Genomic DNA, 15,488 nt, shown 5'->3' with positions numbered 1-15,488 from the left:
TCATAGCTCCTTGAAAGTGGAGTCACAGGTGGACAGGGTGGTGAAGAAGGCATTCGGCATGCTTGGTTTCATCGGTCAGAACACTGAATACAGGAATTGGAATGTTTTGTTGAAGTTGTACAAGACATTGATAAGGCCACACTTGAAATACTATGTGCAATTCTGGTCACCCTATTATAGAAAGGATATTATTAAACTAGAAAGAGTGCAGAAAATATTTACTAAGACGCTACTGGGATTTGATGGATTGAGTTATAAAGACAGGCTGAATAGACTGGGACAGTAAGAGGCTGAGGGGTGATCTTATAGAGGGCTGTAAAATAATGAGGGGTATAGACTGGGAGATAGTCTATCTTTTCCCAAAGGTAGGGGAGTCTAAAGTTAGAGGGCATAGGTTTAAGGTGAGAGGTGAGAGGGGAGAGACACAAAAGTGTCCAGAGGGGCAATTTTTTCCACACGGAGGGTGGTGAGTGTCTGGAACAAGCTGCCAGGGGTAGTAGTAGAGGCAGGTTCCATGTTGTCTTTTAAAAAGCATTTAGATAGTTACATGGGTATGATGGGTATAGAGGGATACGAGCCAAATGCAGGCAATTGGGATTTAATGTAGGGGTTTAAAAAAAAATAAGGGTGGCATGAACAAGTTGGACCAAAGGGCCTGTTTCCATGTTGTAAACCTCTGACTCTAGGGAATCTGGGTACCATTCAGCAGGTGGAAGGTTGACTCCCCCAGGTTACCTTTTTCCAAAGTGCTGCTCTAGTATTTTGCTGTTTTAGCTGTCCTGGCCGTCTGTGCTTAAATTTTTTTTTCCTTTTACAATTGCCAGTGCTGCACTTTGCTTAACACAAATGCATATACAACTCATTAAGTTCCTACAGACACTGGGAGTAACCTGACACACAATTTGACTGGTTTGTCACATGATTGGACCAAAGGAGATAGGGACTTTGTTGTGGTAGAATAGAACAATTAAATTGAGTGCAGCAGAAGTTAGTGTGAATTTGGGTGAGGCCTAATAATTATATACACCACCAAACTATCAAATAAATTTGGTGAATTTTTAATGATAGTCTGAGACATTTCAGATTTGATGACAATCATGGTTAGTTACCATTGTAAACACAAAGACATCACAAAGTAATACAAAGGAAAATGCAAACAGCCTCTGAAGAACAAAGAGTCCCTTGTCATTCCTTTTCTTGTCTCCTGCAATGAAATGTCAAGAAATGCTTGGCTATTTTATGTTTTCTATATAAAAGGCAAATTACTTGTAATTCACCATCTTGGCACGAGTCGTACCTTTGTAAATAGAGTCAGCATTACTTCAATTATGCAAACGTTCTGAAGAATCTTCAAATCTCAACAGGTGGAATAACTAAATCTTTATTCTCTTCCTTAGAAGTCTAAGATTCAACACACTTATAGGGCTAGAAATTCATCTCAGACAATGGCACAAAACAGGACATATCGAATCAGTTGTTCATTGTATCCAGCCCCAATATTTAATTTACAGGTCGCAATGGAACTGAATATCAAGTGCTGTGTACAATGGGTGGCTGATATAATATGTCAGAGACAAATTTCTAATCCATACTGTTATCTGCTGTGTGTGGAAGGAAAGAATTCCATTCTACTTCTCAATTTGATTACAACCTGTGCAAATGAATTAACTGGCTGAGGGTCCAACATTTTCAAAATACACTGGCACAGAATGAGATATTTCTCCCTGCAGAGTGTTCATCAGAGTGAGTCAGTAAAATGTTTCTATTTAGGATGCATTCCATCAGGTCAAGATTTGACAATTTGTCCCCATATTGTAATGGATGGAAGATGACTATAGGCAGAGTTGTGCTAACACAAAAGACAGAAAGGAGAAAGTCCAGTTTCTGCAACACCACAGATCAGAAATGATACTTTCTGATGACAATTGATTCTTTCCACATTAACTTATTTTGTTTTCAATCCAAGAGTAATGACAGACCCTCAGATTCTATCCCATTCAAAATACCATTGCACTTCTGCTATCAGAAGAGCAGCCTCTTCAGCTGCTCAGTTTTTTGTTCCCAAAACTACTTGGGTACTCCATTTGTTGAAATAACTCTCCAGAAGAACCAGTTAGTAGCTGTCGGAATGAACTTATTCCCATCCCCCTCTAACCCACTTTAAATCATTAAGACCCTAAAAAGTAACCTCAGTTGGAAAATTCCTGGAGAACTCCAGAGTTCCACTTTGGTTGAAGGAACCTAATTGTTTCCTGGAAGTAGGGAGAAGAATCGCCATATTTACAGGAATTTCAGGATCCCTAGTACAAAAATCTAGCATTTACCTCAGGCACTGGCTTATTGTCGTAGTCCCACTGCAAGAATTTTAAATAACCATTGTTTAGCACAGAAGATGGGCTTAGGGAAAGACTGGAACTCCTGTCAGCATCAGAGGGTGATGTGTCTGAGGAGGGCACGGAGGCTGAAACTTCAGCAATAGACTCCTTTAGCCACTGAGTTGTATAATCAAGAGCATCTATAAACAGAAACATTCATGTTTTTAGAAGAGTAAAGTTTTGTCCAAAAATAGGCTAGTTATTAAATATATGTCATATCCTGCAGCATTGAAACTACTTTTAAAAAGTAAAAAGAAATCTTCCAGCTTCATAGATATGAGCACCATTTCAATTCACATGCGTTAATAATACAGCCATTCTTTTTACTGGGCCTCAGCCAATTACTGATTTCCCAAGTTACACAAATGAAAAAATAGAATGTGAAAAAAACCATTCAACTAAAATTTACTTGATTGTAAACTGTTTAAAATTTACACCATCATAGACTCCATACAATTTAATCTCAAGGGAAAGCTCAAAACAACTTTTCTGAATATTTACACATCCCATATCCTCATTACTCAAATATAGTCTATCGTCCTTTATCGGAAATGGCACCTCATGGCGGTACAGAGATTATTGCATTCTGTGGGATATTGTCACTTACATTTACACCTTTACCAATTAACACCCCAGATGTTTCTAATTTCATTCTGCATTACCTTAAAATTTATTTACATTCAAAGTCAGCTGCTATTTCATATCCGGAGGATGTCAAATGCCTTGTTCTTGGGATGAATCTGGCCACATCCCAAATTTATTCATTCTGCTCGATCTCCCAGAGAATGAAAAATTAATTCTGCATGATATTAGTAAGAGCCAGAGAGAAAAGAGTAGGCAGTGTGCCTTCTGATTTGCATCTTACAACAAAAAAAACTGTTGATTAAAAGTTTACTTGTTTAAATGCCATGAAATCTACCAAACTTACTGGGCTGTTTGTTGAGAAAATCCTGGAACTTGCTTCGTTCGTAGTCAACAGAACATTGCTGTATGTGTGGTCGGATATTTTGAATGGTGAAGTTGATCATATCCATAGTCATCAAATCAAGGACATGAAATAATTCTCTATTGAAGAAATACAAAGTGCACTGAAAGTGTTTCATTATATATAAAGTATGCCAGAAAAAGTAACGTTCTGCTCACAAAATGTATAAAGGATTGGGTCCACATTTTAAAATTTATTATATACTAATTGCAAAGATGAAGGTATTCAATTTCTTAAAGAAACATTGTAAGTTCAAAAATAGCAGCTTGTAAATCTATCTGCTGTTAACCACCAAGCAGGAAAGTTATTTACCTGAACAGTGGCACTATATCAGTAATCGATTTCAATTTTTTGACGTCATCATCCCGAACTGGGGCACAGAACTTTCCCATTAATGAGATTATGTAAGCAGCCAGTTTATGAATGTCAATAGCATTGTGTTCAGCCTGCTGTCGGATTAGATCTAAATCCAGGACCTCAGAGATCTGATTCCGAAGTCTGTTTTGGCCAGGTATCAGAAATGAAAGTAGTATCTAAATGACAACAAAAGTTACACAAGTTAAAAAGCTTGCATTTTAGTATCGTGTCATCTACAATATTAGATTTACTGATAAGACGCTGCACTTTTTTGGCTCGTTTAGGTGTCTTCAGTACTTATCCGACAATTAAACTGAGATTTAATACTTTTGTTCCGCGTTCCTATACTTAGTGCTGGTTTGCCATTGCCTTGCACCATGGGTCAGTTTAGAACAGGAACATGGAATAGACAAACAATGAACAGGAAAGGAAAGCTACAGAACCTAACGCATGAAATCGAAATAAGAAAAAATATTTAAACATGCTAGGATTACATGGGGGACTCCATGAGTGACAGGAGCATGATATACTCGTGAGGAAATTAAAAGTAACAGTGATGCTAGACAAGGTGGTTGCCAAATGCATGAATAAAGTAAAATGAAAATCAGACTGATGGTTGCTAGTGAAATTAAAGGAGTGAACAGTATCATCATTCAAGTATATAGTGTCCAAAAGTGAACAAAGGGGAGTCTTGAGCACGTATAAATGGAAAAAGGAGTTTGAAAGGCTGTTGCTTATCATTACTTTCTTCAATATCTATGCAGAAGCAATGATCAAGAAAGCATTTGAAAACACAGAAGGATTAGTAGACAGATTAATCACAGCAGCCATAAACTTTGGAATGAAATTGAACTTTGGCAGAATCAAAGTGGTGCATAGCCCATATTCACCAAGAAATATTCATATGTGTGTAGAAGGAAAACTAGGACAGGGGCAGGAGTTAATATATTTAGAAACATAATATCTGCAGATAGAAGGTACAAAGAAATAAGAATACCAATGGGAAAAGTTGTATCTGACAAGAAGAGATGGTTGTTAAATGAGAACGCTGATTAAACAACTCAAGAAACCATTTATAAAGAACTCGATCAGGAGTGTTACTTTATATGAGCATTAGACAAGGACCTTATGGAAAGAAGACCAATCGGTTAAATAGCTTTAAAATAAGGATTTGAAGGAGGAAAGGATCAATTGGTTAGAAGAAGTAACAACTGATGAAATGCTGAGGAGAGTGAGCGAACAAAGAAAATTACTTAACGTAATTAGGAACAGTTTGGGTAAGGCACATCTTAAGGGGAAAATAACTTGCAAGAGGCTTTAGGGAGAGAAAATTAAGAAAAAAAGAGGAAGGGGAAGGAAGAGAATATCTTTGTTGAATGGCTTGAAAATTGAAGGACATTATTGGTAAATGAAAAGGGATGGAGAGAAATGGAAAGCCCACTGGGTCAAGGACCTTCCATCCAGCTGAGAACACATGATGATAACTGGTGAATTAACTGGATGCACTTACAAACCTAAACTTTAATTTTCTGAAGTTTGTCTCTCATGAAAAATCATTGAGAAAAAGAGGGTCTGGAGAAACAAAAAACAATGCAAGTTCTCAGGACGGAAGATATAATTCTGGAGTTAGGATAAATGAAGAGCTCAAGGGGGAAGTGTAGAACGAGACCAAAGCATCAGAAATTTTCAACACATTTTATGTATTGATTTTAACTCTGTGAAAGTAGGCAAGTTTTGAAATGAGTTAAAATCTTGTCCATTGCTTCTAAAAGATTGAGGTACATACATCTATAGTACTCATTGTCTTATTACTGTATAACTCATTGCACTTGTTAAATGATCACCATCTTAGATGTCTTGTCAAAGTGACCGAAATTGCAAAAAAAGACATTACTGGGTAGAGTAGCTACTCCAGAAACAGTGATTAAACTGATACACTTGAAATGTAAAGACAACGGTCTACTAATGCAAAACATCTGTACATTTCCATTTTAGTCAGATAGAACTGTTAAAGGGGAAGGAGGAAAATTATTTTTTAATTAATAAAAATTATTATTTATTTTTTATCTTTATTACAAACAATATCCCGTGCAAAAATCTGGAGGGGAAAAAAGACAAAAAGACTAAAACTAATGTGATGCATACAAGCCAAGTTTAAAAATTACAAGTTGTAGTAAAACATTCATTCCTTTACCTCTTTAATTTCTCCCAAAAGCACGAGAGCATGGTGATATTCAGGAGGATCCTGGTTCAACTGAGCCTCCAGGCAGTCCCAAAATGCTTTGTGAACTATTTCTTTCACTTTCCTTTGTAAACTATATTTTTAAAAAAAATCAGGTTGGTCTCAGATGGATTAGTTAACACTTAAACATTACACTTTAATTATTCATCCGTACACTAAATGCAATAGCAGTAGAAGGCTATAATAGTAGAAGTATTTTGAGAAGCATCAGACACAACAGAAATGACAATATAAAAGATAGCAATTTGGAACACCATAGGCAACTCACTAGCTGCACAAGACACACCTTCAGGGACGATCCAGAGAATACTGACGAGAAAAAATGGTTTCAAGATATCCTGCGCGCAGTCAAATTCAAATAATGGGCCAACTGTTTAGTGCATGACTTGGTTTAAGTGTTGTGACACAATTATTATCTGGAGGGTATTAATAGATATACAACCTCTCGTACGAGATTTGATAGTGCGTGCACCGCAGAAAATCAAAAATGGGCTGTCTGAATACTAAAGAACCATTAAAAATGGAATCCACTATGGAAATTAGAGTTAAAGTTTTTCTTTTAAGTAGCAAGCATTAAGAACATAAGTAGCAGGGGGAGACCATATGGCCCATACGATCATGGGCTTTGTGACATTAGTGTGCCTTTAAGAAATGTTTGTTTTTAAATCAAATTCTTTGCAATTAAGCAGCTTTGAGGTTTTTTTTTCATTGTTGCTGGGCTGTCTGATTAGAAGTCCTTTTATTGCTGCTTCAATGACTTAAATGAATTTTGTTTATTTTTACTCAGGGCCACAGGTATTTTCTGGGATTTTTTTTTAATGACTCTGCATTGTTAGTGGGGGGGGGATGGAGGAGAATTGATTGATAAGTCAAAGTTAGGTGGTTCCTCCCCAGAGGAATCCAAGGATTCATTTTCAGTTTTGGTTAGAGTCAGAAGCTGTTCTGGTTGTCAAGTGGCAGGCAGGTTTTTTCTCTCTCCCTGGAATTGAAAATTCTGCTGGCTAGCTGGAAGCAGGTATTCTTGCCATCCTGGAGTGAAAGTCCTGCAGTTGGGACATCTTTCTCTGTTTCCCTGGTGTTTTGAGAAGCTGTTCTGACTTCAAGCTTGTCTGAATTTGTACACTAAGACAACTGCAGCATCCAACCAAAGATACAAGTTCTAGCATCATGAAAGCATTTGTATTTTCCATGCTAAATCTGTGGCAAGGGTTTTGCTTATGAGATTTATTTTGTTTGAAACAGTATTTAACTGTTAAGGTTTAAACAATTTTTTTTGTTTGTAATTGGTAAATGTTATTGCTAATTTTCGTTCTATACATGTTAACTGTATTCTTAAATAAACTTTGTTTGATAAAAGCTCCCTGGTGGCTCAGTTGACTCATACCTAAAGTGAAACATCTCATGCTTGTCCTAGCCAATTTAAATTGCAAAATTTATGATCCAGACGGAGTTTCTGACCCGAGTTATAACAGCTTCAACTCCACCTTCACACCCATACCCCCATATCCCTTGATTCCCTGCCTTCTTGGCCTTAAATATATTCAATGATGGTGCTTCCACAACTGGGGTAGACAATTCCAAAGAATCAGAACCTTTCGATGTGAAGAAACTTTTTCTCATGTCTGACGTCCTAAATGATCAGCCCCTTATCTTGAAACAATACCCCTTGATTAGATCCCTGGCCAAGGGAAACAATGTATTTGTATCTACCTTGTCAAGCCCCTTGAAAATTTTATGTGTTGTTTCAATGAGATTACCTCTCATTCTTCTAAAGTTCAGAGAACGTAGATTCAATTTACTTGGCCTCTAATTATAGAGCAACCCTTTCATCCCAAAGACCAAATCTAGTGAACCTTCACTGTACTGCCTTCAATGCAAGTATATTCTTCTTCAAATATGGAGGCCAGAATGTCACATAGTATTCCAGGTGTAGTCTCACCAAAGCCTTGCACAATTGTTCAGAGATTTCCTTATTCTTGTACTCCAGTCCCCTTGCAATAAAGGCCAGCATGAACCCGTCTATAGCTCTTTGCATCCTATTCACAACCTAGCTTTGTAACGTAACAAACTCAGATATGTTACTCTCTGTAAATAGCGTAGATGCTAGCACTGATCCTTACTGCACTCCAAAAGTCACAATCTGTCAACTTGAAACCCATTTATCCCGACTCTCTGCTTCCTGTCCATTTACCAATCTCTGCCAATATACTCATCCATGATGAGGAAATGCCAGCGTTGGTCTGGGATGGGCACAGTAAGAAGTCTCACAACACCAGGTTAAAGTCCAACAGATTTATTTGGAATCATGTGTTTTCAGATGCTCCTCCATCAACTGAGGAAGGAGCAGCGCTCGGAAAGCTCGCAATTCCAAATAAACCTGTTGGAGTTTAATCTGGTGTTGAGACTTCTTACAGTATAATCATTGTGAGCCTTTATCCTGTGTATTAACCTTTAGTATGGTGCCTTATCAAATGCTTTTTAGAAATTCAAAATATATTCTACAATTACTGGTCCCCATTTATCCACTATACTCCAAAATGCTAATAAAATAATATATCATCAAGACCTTTCAAAATAACAAACAATGTCTGGCTGTGACCCTCAAATAATAGGAGCCAATCTGGCAGTATCAGAGAAATGTGTATCTCATTATCTCTGAAGAGATATAATGACCCTGGTGGACTGCAGAGACCAAATTCAAAGGGACTGTACAAAGGCCATCTTCATTTCATAAACCAGCTGGAGCTGAGTCAGTTGCTTGGACAAAGAACTTTGCTCCCGTTTTTTAAATGCTGACGGTTGGAACATTAACAATCTTGGGAACTCAGACAAAATGATACACATCCTTTGTCAAAGCCAAAATGGAGACATGGGAATCATGTGGCATAACACCGACATCCCCACCCTAGGAGAACCAGTTGTATTGTCTTGCTATACTGAAAACCAGTCTGCCATCTTGTAGAATCATAGAATTTCTACAGTGCAGAATGAGGCTATTCAGCCCATTGAGCCTGCAGAAAACACAATTCCACCTAGCTCCTATTCCCGTAACTCTACATATTTACCCTGCTAATCCCCCAACACTACAGCCAATTTAGCATGGCCAATCAACCTAACCCCCCACACCCTGGGGCTGTGGGAGGAAACTAGAGTACCTGGAGGAAACACATGTAGACACGGGGAGGGTGTGCAAACTCCACACAGACAGTGACCCGCGACCAGAATTGTACCCAGGTCCCTTCTTACTGTGCCCACACCAGTCCAACATCAGCATCTCCACATCATGAATGATTATTGGCAGAGATTGGTAAACAGACAGGAAGTAGAGAGTCGGTTTCTTGATTTGCCTTTACCCACATTGCTGGGTCAAAATCCCGGATCACCCTCCCTAACAGCGTTGTCAGTGTACCTATATTGTACTGACTGCAGCAGTTCAAGAAGGCAGCTCACCACCACCTTCAAGGGCAATTAGGGATGGGCAATAAATGCTGGCTTAACCATCAACGCGCACAAACAAATAAGTAAAAATGAAAATTGAGAGTAGGGGAAAATATGCTGCCTAATTCGTAAGCAGGGAGAAATGACCTGGTTGCTCATTTAATTCTGTTGATTGTAGTCTTACAGGCAGGCACCCAGCCATGTATCTCAAGAATGCTGCAGAGGATGAACTATGTTTATCTACTAGTTAAGCCCAGAAAGGTCATCAGAAAGAAGAGACATTTAATCCTTGATGTCTGCTGGCTCAGAACCAAGGAAGAATTGCTTCTGTAAGCTTCTATAAAAAGGAATGACACTACAGAGGCATTGAACTCCACCATACTAAAACCTCCGCTTATTAATGTTCGCAACAAGTTCCTGTAGGGACACACAATTGTATAGTGTAGTCACTCTGGTACTGGACTAGCAATGTGGAGGTCACCACTTCAAATTTTCACCATGCCATGTTGCATTACGATAAATTTGCTCCAGTAGAAGTGGCTATGAAGGCATTTATCTGGTCCAAGTCCCACAATATTCAGTTGACAGTTAGTCAACGTCGCTCAGCTGTAAAACAATTCCTATAGAACACCAAGAAATAGTAGATGGAGCTCATCAATTGCAAACTAGGCACCAATCAGTACATGACTCAGCGAAGACCTGCTCACTAACATCTGAGAACTGACTCAGACTAGTCAAGCAAAGATCTGATGTCTTAAACACATACACATCAGTAAATGCTGGAGTCCTGGAGATGTATTCCTCCTCCATTTGTAGGACAGACTCAAAGGTGGGGGTGGTGTTATAAATATTGTAGCAGCCCTCAGCATATATTCTGGACCTCATGGAGTATCACAGCTTCAAATCAAAGGAAGCTTAGGAAATCACCTGCTGATTAGAAATTTTAGCCTATACCAACCCTACCATCACCTCTGCTCCTCATGAAAATTTTGTACTGCTCAATGTTGAGTATCACGTAGAGGAAGCTTGCAGGTGCTGGTGTTCTCATAATGTTGTTGACATACGTGATATCATCCGTGGTGGTTACAATTGTGTGGATAGGAGGTTTTGTTACAGTAGTCCTATTGAGTTGTTCTGTTTCATACTGCAGTCAGTGTGCTGCTGGCAAGAGCTGAATACTGGGTGTAGTGAGACACACACTAATAATGCATTTGTTGTGGATTGTATCAAGCTAAGAGCGTTGTTCAGGCCTCAACAATCTCAGCAAGTGAGTATTCCAACACACTCGAGATTTTGCTATTCTATGTGTTGCTTTCAAAGAGAGAAAGAACCCCAAAATGTACATTCAAGCTTGACTGGCTGCATTGCATCTTAAAGCTAAACAAATGAAGTGAAATTGTTCCATGCTGTTAGGTTTAAAGGTTTGTACTCAATCCTCTTAAAGAGTAAAGTTAATAAAATGAAACAGGCTCCATTAGCAGGACAGCAGTACTTAAAAAACCCAACATATTTACCATTCAAGGGATTTAAATTCAAATAAATCACAAAATAACTTTCTAAAATCTGCCAGACATTCTTTTTTCAGGAAAAAATTATACTCAATATTTTACATTTCACTAAAGCTACGCCTCCAGGTGACATTGGTGTGCATCTTATGTAGTCAGTAACAAGTTGAGGGAGAAACAGATAGGGGTGCCCTAAACTTGGATGCCAGGCAGTCAGCACATTTTTAGCGTGTTGCAGTATTCCAACATTGCTTGAAGTTGGTTGCATGAGACCCACACTTGTGGGAATGGGCTGTAATAATTACCTCCAAACTCTTGCCTTTCTTGAGGAACGTATCATCTTGATCAACTTATTTTTGGATTGCAAGTATCACCTCACTGTTGGAAGATTTTTAGAGTAACATATATACTTGAGGGACGGATGTACTTCACATTAAATTTTTTTTTCAGCTTACTTGAAATATTAACCTTTAGAGCCAAAATATGAGTCTGGCTTTTTGTCCGGGAGTCCAATACTCCATCATTTAAATGAGTTGTCTTAACCCAGTGTTCACATATCAAATTGTAAAGCAGACAGAGCAACATAAATACCCTTCTTTTTCCATGAACAGAAATGCATTTCCATCTTAAATTAGACTCCAGTTAAATAAAAAAATTCATTCATTTTGTTTCCCTCCCTCCGATCCTGTTCCATTTGTAACAGTCTTGATTTTAAGAGAACAAATTTAGAAACTGTACATTGAAGTTTGATTGTCCTTTCTTGATGGCATTTTTAAAATCAAAAACAGACAGCCTGAGTTTTTGTATTGAAATATCGTGAGCCATGCCCGAATTCAAAATCAGTCGCAAGTGAAGAGCTGATTCAACATTGGCAAGTTGGACAGACTAAACACTGAACATAACTAATCTCCATCCTTTACTTTACCTGCTGCATTACAATACAAGTGGAGGTCATGAACAAGTTTATACTTCTATCATCCCAACTCACTGAAACCTGGTAATTTTTCTTACCTTTGCGGAGGAAGATCAATTTGTTTCATTTGAAAGTTGCTATTCATGACTATTTCATGAGCCAGACTCATATTTGATAATCCTTTTGCAGTCTCCATCAGGTCATCAAAAGAAACCATTTTAGGAGGACTTGCTGGAGTGACAAAAACAAAAAATAGATTTGGCAACTCATCCTCAGGGAAGTCTTCAGTAGAGATATGCAACTGTTCATAATTACCACTTGTATTAGCGAATAGACATCTTACTCCACCTGTTCACATCTATTATTTAGCACTTGCCACTAAAGTCAGGTGGGGAGGAAAGGGTGGTCAAAATTCAAGCTCACTTTTTTCTCTTCCAAACTACATGCTAACATTTTCCTGCCATGTATACCAAGTTACATTCACTATTCCACAGATAGATCTTTACTCTTCCCATGATCCCTACTTTCCCAAAGCTCTATTCCCATTCAGTCTCAGCAATGACCATTTTATACTGAAATGCTCATCTTCCTGATCTAACTAAATAAACAAGGAGGCTGAATAACTGGGTGGATTAAGGAACATCCTTTTTCCTTTGGAACAGGAATCTGGATCCTACCTACATGGAGTCACAATTTAAATGAGTATTAAGAAATAATGCAGTAACTAATTGCTAGCAACCATGTCAGAAGATTGCTCTCAATTATGTAAAATGAATATCATTCAAAAAGACCACAAGGCCATACTGACATGAGAAATAAATATCACATCAGCATAGTATATGTTACTCTTGTAAAGTTGAAGGTTAGGCATCTTGAACTGAAATAAAAGGCACCTTTTTTTGTATTTGGCAAATGCTATAAAAAGTGAAACTTTGGATATCCTTTATCATGCACAGTGGTTAGCACTGCTGCCTCAATGCCAGGGACCTGGCGTTCGATTTCCAGCTTGGGTCACTGTCTGTGTGGAGTTTGCCCGTTCTCCGTGTATCTGCATGGATTTCTTTCAGATACTCCGGTTTCCTCCCACAAGTCTGAAAGATGTGCTGGTTAGGTGCATTGGCCATACCAAATTCTTCATCAGTGTACCCAAACAGGCGCCAGACTGTGGCAACTAGGGCATTTTCACAATAACTTCATTGCAGTGTTAACGTAAGCCTACCTATGACAATAATGGATAAACTTTAGTGAACAGGAGGAAAATAAATTCACCACTTCAAATGATTGCGTCCAATCTCTTCTATGTTCAAACTTGGATTTCATTTCAGAAGATATGATGTATTCTCAGAGCATTGAGAAGGCAATATTTCAATCTAAAGAATTAGCCTTTACTTTTAAATCTCCTCCCTCACCCTACGATTAATTTGTCTGAGTTCTTTATTTCTCCATTGATTTCAACTTCATGCTTTTAATGACACCAGCCTTTAATCTCCAGACAATAGTGCCAAAGTTCAAAGAATTTGTATTGTAAAAAGAAACCTTTGCTGAAAATCACCTTCTATTGCTAGTTTGGATTAACAGCAAATCTGACCACTGACTATTATTCACAAATTCATGGTTTGGAAACATCTTTTGATACGAAGTAGAAACCAAGCAGCAGCCTTTGGTATTTGATACTTTTACTGGCATGTATCATTCTGGCGGAGAAAGGAAAATTGATCTTTTCTTGTAAACATCAACTAATTAGACGTATGGCATCCTCAGGATGATGTAAACATTGGACAAAGAAAACCTTCATTTTACTTTACACATATTCAAGTACATTTTAGGTAAATATACTATTTACTATCCTAATCAATAATGGGTAGGTGTCACTAACCAGGTGTATGCATTTTCAATGAACACTGCTCTACAGAAGGCATCATCACAGACAAATAAAGAACTGATGGATTATCTTTACTATGACAGTATAGTCTGTAATGTCAGCATTTGGACTTTGAATGCTGTTCAGTGACAAATAAGCAGTCAGCTTCTTGAAATAAAAACAGAAAACGTGGGAGGTACTCAGCACGTCACGCAGCATCTATGTTTCAGGTCAATTACTTTTATCATTCATGTAGTTCTGATGAAAGGTCGTCAACCTGCAATGTTAACTCTGTTTCTCTTTCCATAGGTGCTGCTCAATGTGCCAAGTATTCCTAGCATTTTCTGTTTTCATTCCGATTTCCAGCATCTGCAGTATTTTGTAGCTGCATTCAGCTTCTTGCTTTGGTGACCAATACTGGGTTGAAGCAAGTGGGGAAAATTTCTGAAGTAAACAGGTGCTCAAAGAAAATGTTAATATTAGCCATCTCACTGTTCCTTTAACCCAGTCACAGAATATTTTAACCCTGACTGGTATTTTGGAGAACAAACAAGCCAAAACTCCTTCTCAAATTTAAATTTATTTTTAAACCATGTAAACTAATTGATGCAAATAATGCCAATGGCTAGAACATGCAACCATCCAATCCAACTGGGCCTTTTAGTAGTCATGTAGATACTATGTCAATCTTATTAATTTGAACATTTTTAAAAACATTTTGGTAAGCGGACACTACTCGGTTGTACTTAAGCCAAACATTAGGAGCTTATTGCATAGCAAAATAAAGCAAAGTTGCTTTCCACCAAATATCGTGCAGAAAGTGGTATGATGGCTTCAGGTACCAAATCTACTTTGTGAAAGGTAATGTAGCATTTTTTAAAAAAAAACGTTCAAAAGACCTACAGGCTGGCGAGCTGGGTTTGCTAGAAGAATCACTGCTGAAGCTTTGGTGAGCATATTCATAGTCGCTGGAGGAGTTGACACTATCCGATTGCTCGCATGATTCAGTGTCACTATTTAACGATTCATCATTCAAGGAATGTTTGTCATTACTGAAAGGCATCTTCTCACTGAAAAAAACAAAATCCATGACTGAAAACTGCTGATTGGCTTTCTGGGTTCATGGTCAACACATTTCATTGGGATTTTGTAAAATAACTTTAAAGAAACAATGAACATTTGAAATAATAGACCAATGTAGGAACAAAAATGACAAGTGTCTTTGTATGGTCCTGAGCCAAAAATGAGCAATCTCCTATTGGATCCAGGGATGTTAGTAGACTTCTAGATCTAAAACAAGCTAAAGCCTGAATAAACCTGAGCAGTACACAAGCAAAAAATGTGTAGCAATACAGAAAACCGATCACATGCTCTCAAATCAAAGAGGGGCAAAAGTACAAAAAAAAATGTAAAACTATACTTTTCTCAGACCATAGAACATTACAGCACAGGAACAAGCCTTTTGGCCCTTCTTGGCTGTGCTGAACCATTTTTCTGCCTAGTCCCACTGACCTGCACCTGGACCATATCCCTCCACACGCCTCTCATCCGTGAACCTGTCCAAGTTAAAAGTGAGCCCGCTTTCACCACTTCATCTGGCAGCTCATTCCACACTCCCACCACTGTGTGAAGAAGCCCTCCCTAATATTCCCTTTAAATTTTTCCCCCTTCACCCCTAACCAATGTCCTCTAGTTTTTTTTCTCCCCTAGCCTCAGTGGAAAAAGCCTGCTTTCATTCACTCTATCCACACCCATCATAATTTTATACACCTCTATCAAATCTCCCCTCATTCTTCTATGCTCCAGGGAATA

At 38.2% G+C, this 15,488-nt stretch overlaps 1 protein-coding gene across 5 annotated transcripts in view; it reads right to left on the bottom strand.

Annotated features, from left to right (window-relative positions):
• tcp11l2 (t-complex 11, testis-specific-like 2) overlaps positions 1 to 15,488 on the bottom strand; it is a 40,744-nt gene that overhangs the window by 18,076 nt on the left and 7,180 nt on the right. For 4 of the 5 annotated variants that reach the window (XM_080207300.1, XM_080207301.1, XM_080207299.1 and 1 more), the window contains 6 exons: positions 14,580 to 14,746; positions 11,914 to 12,046; positions 5,912 to 6,032; positions 3,673 to 3,893; positions 3,304 to 3,440; positions 2,325 to 2,515 (listed from right to left, as the gene is read on the bottom strand). In XM_080207300.1, coding sequence (XP_080063426.1) covers positions 2,325 to 2,515; positions 3,304 to 3,440; positions 3,673 to 3,893; positions 5,912 to 6,032; positions 11,914 to 12,046; positions 14,580 to 14,739 — 963 coding nt within the window. In that variant the 5' untranslated portion in view covers positions 14,740 to 14,746. The remainder of the gene's footprint in view (positions 1 to 2,324; positions 2,516 to 3,303; positions 3,441 to 3,672; positions 3,894 to 5,911; positions 6,033 to 11,913; positions 12,047 to 14,579; positions 14,747 to 15,488) is intronic. The other variant, XM_080207303.1, reaches the window with a different exon arrangement.

Source organism: Carcharhinus amblyrhynchos, chromosome 19 (genome assembly GCF_965287045.1).
Source record: "Carcharhinus amblyrhynchos chromosome 19, sCarAmb.v2.hapA, whole genome shotgun sequence".
NCBI lineage: Eukaryota > Metazoa > Chordata > Chondrichthyes > Carcharhiniformes > Carcharhinidae > Carcharhinus > Carcharhinus amblyrhynchos.
The sequence above is the reverse complement of the archived record's forward strand: the minus strand, read 5'-3'. Positions and strand labels throughout refer to the sequence as shown.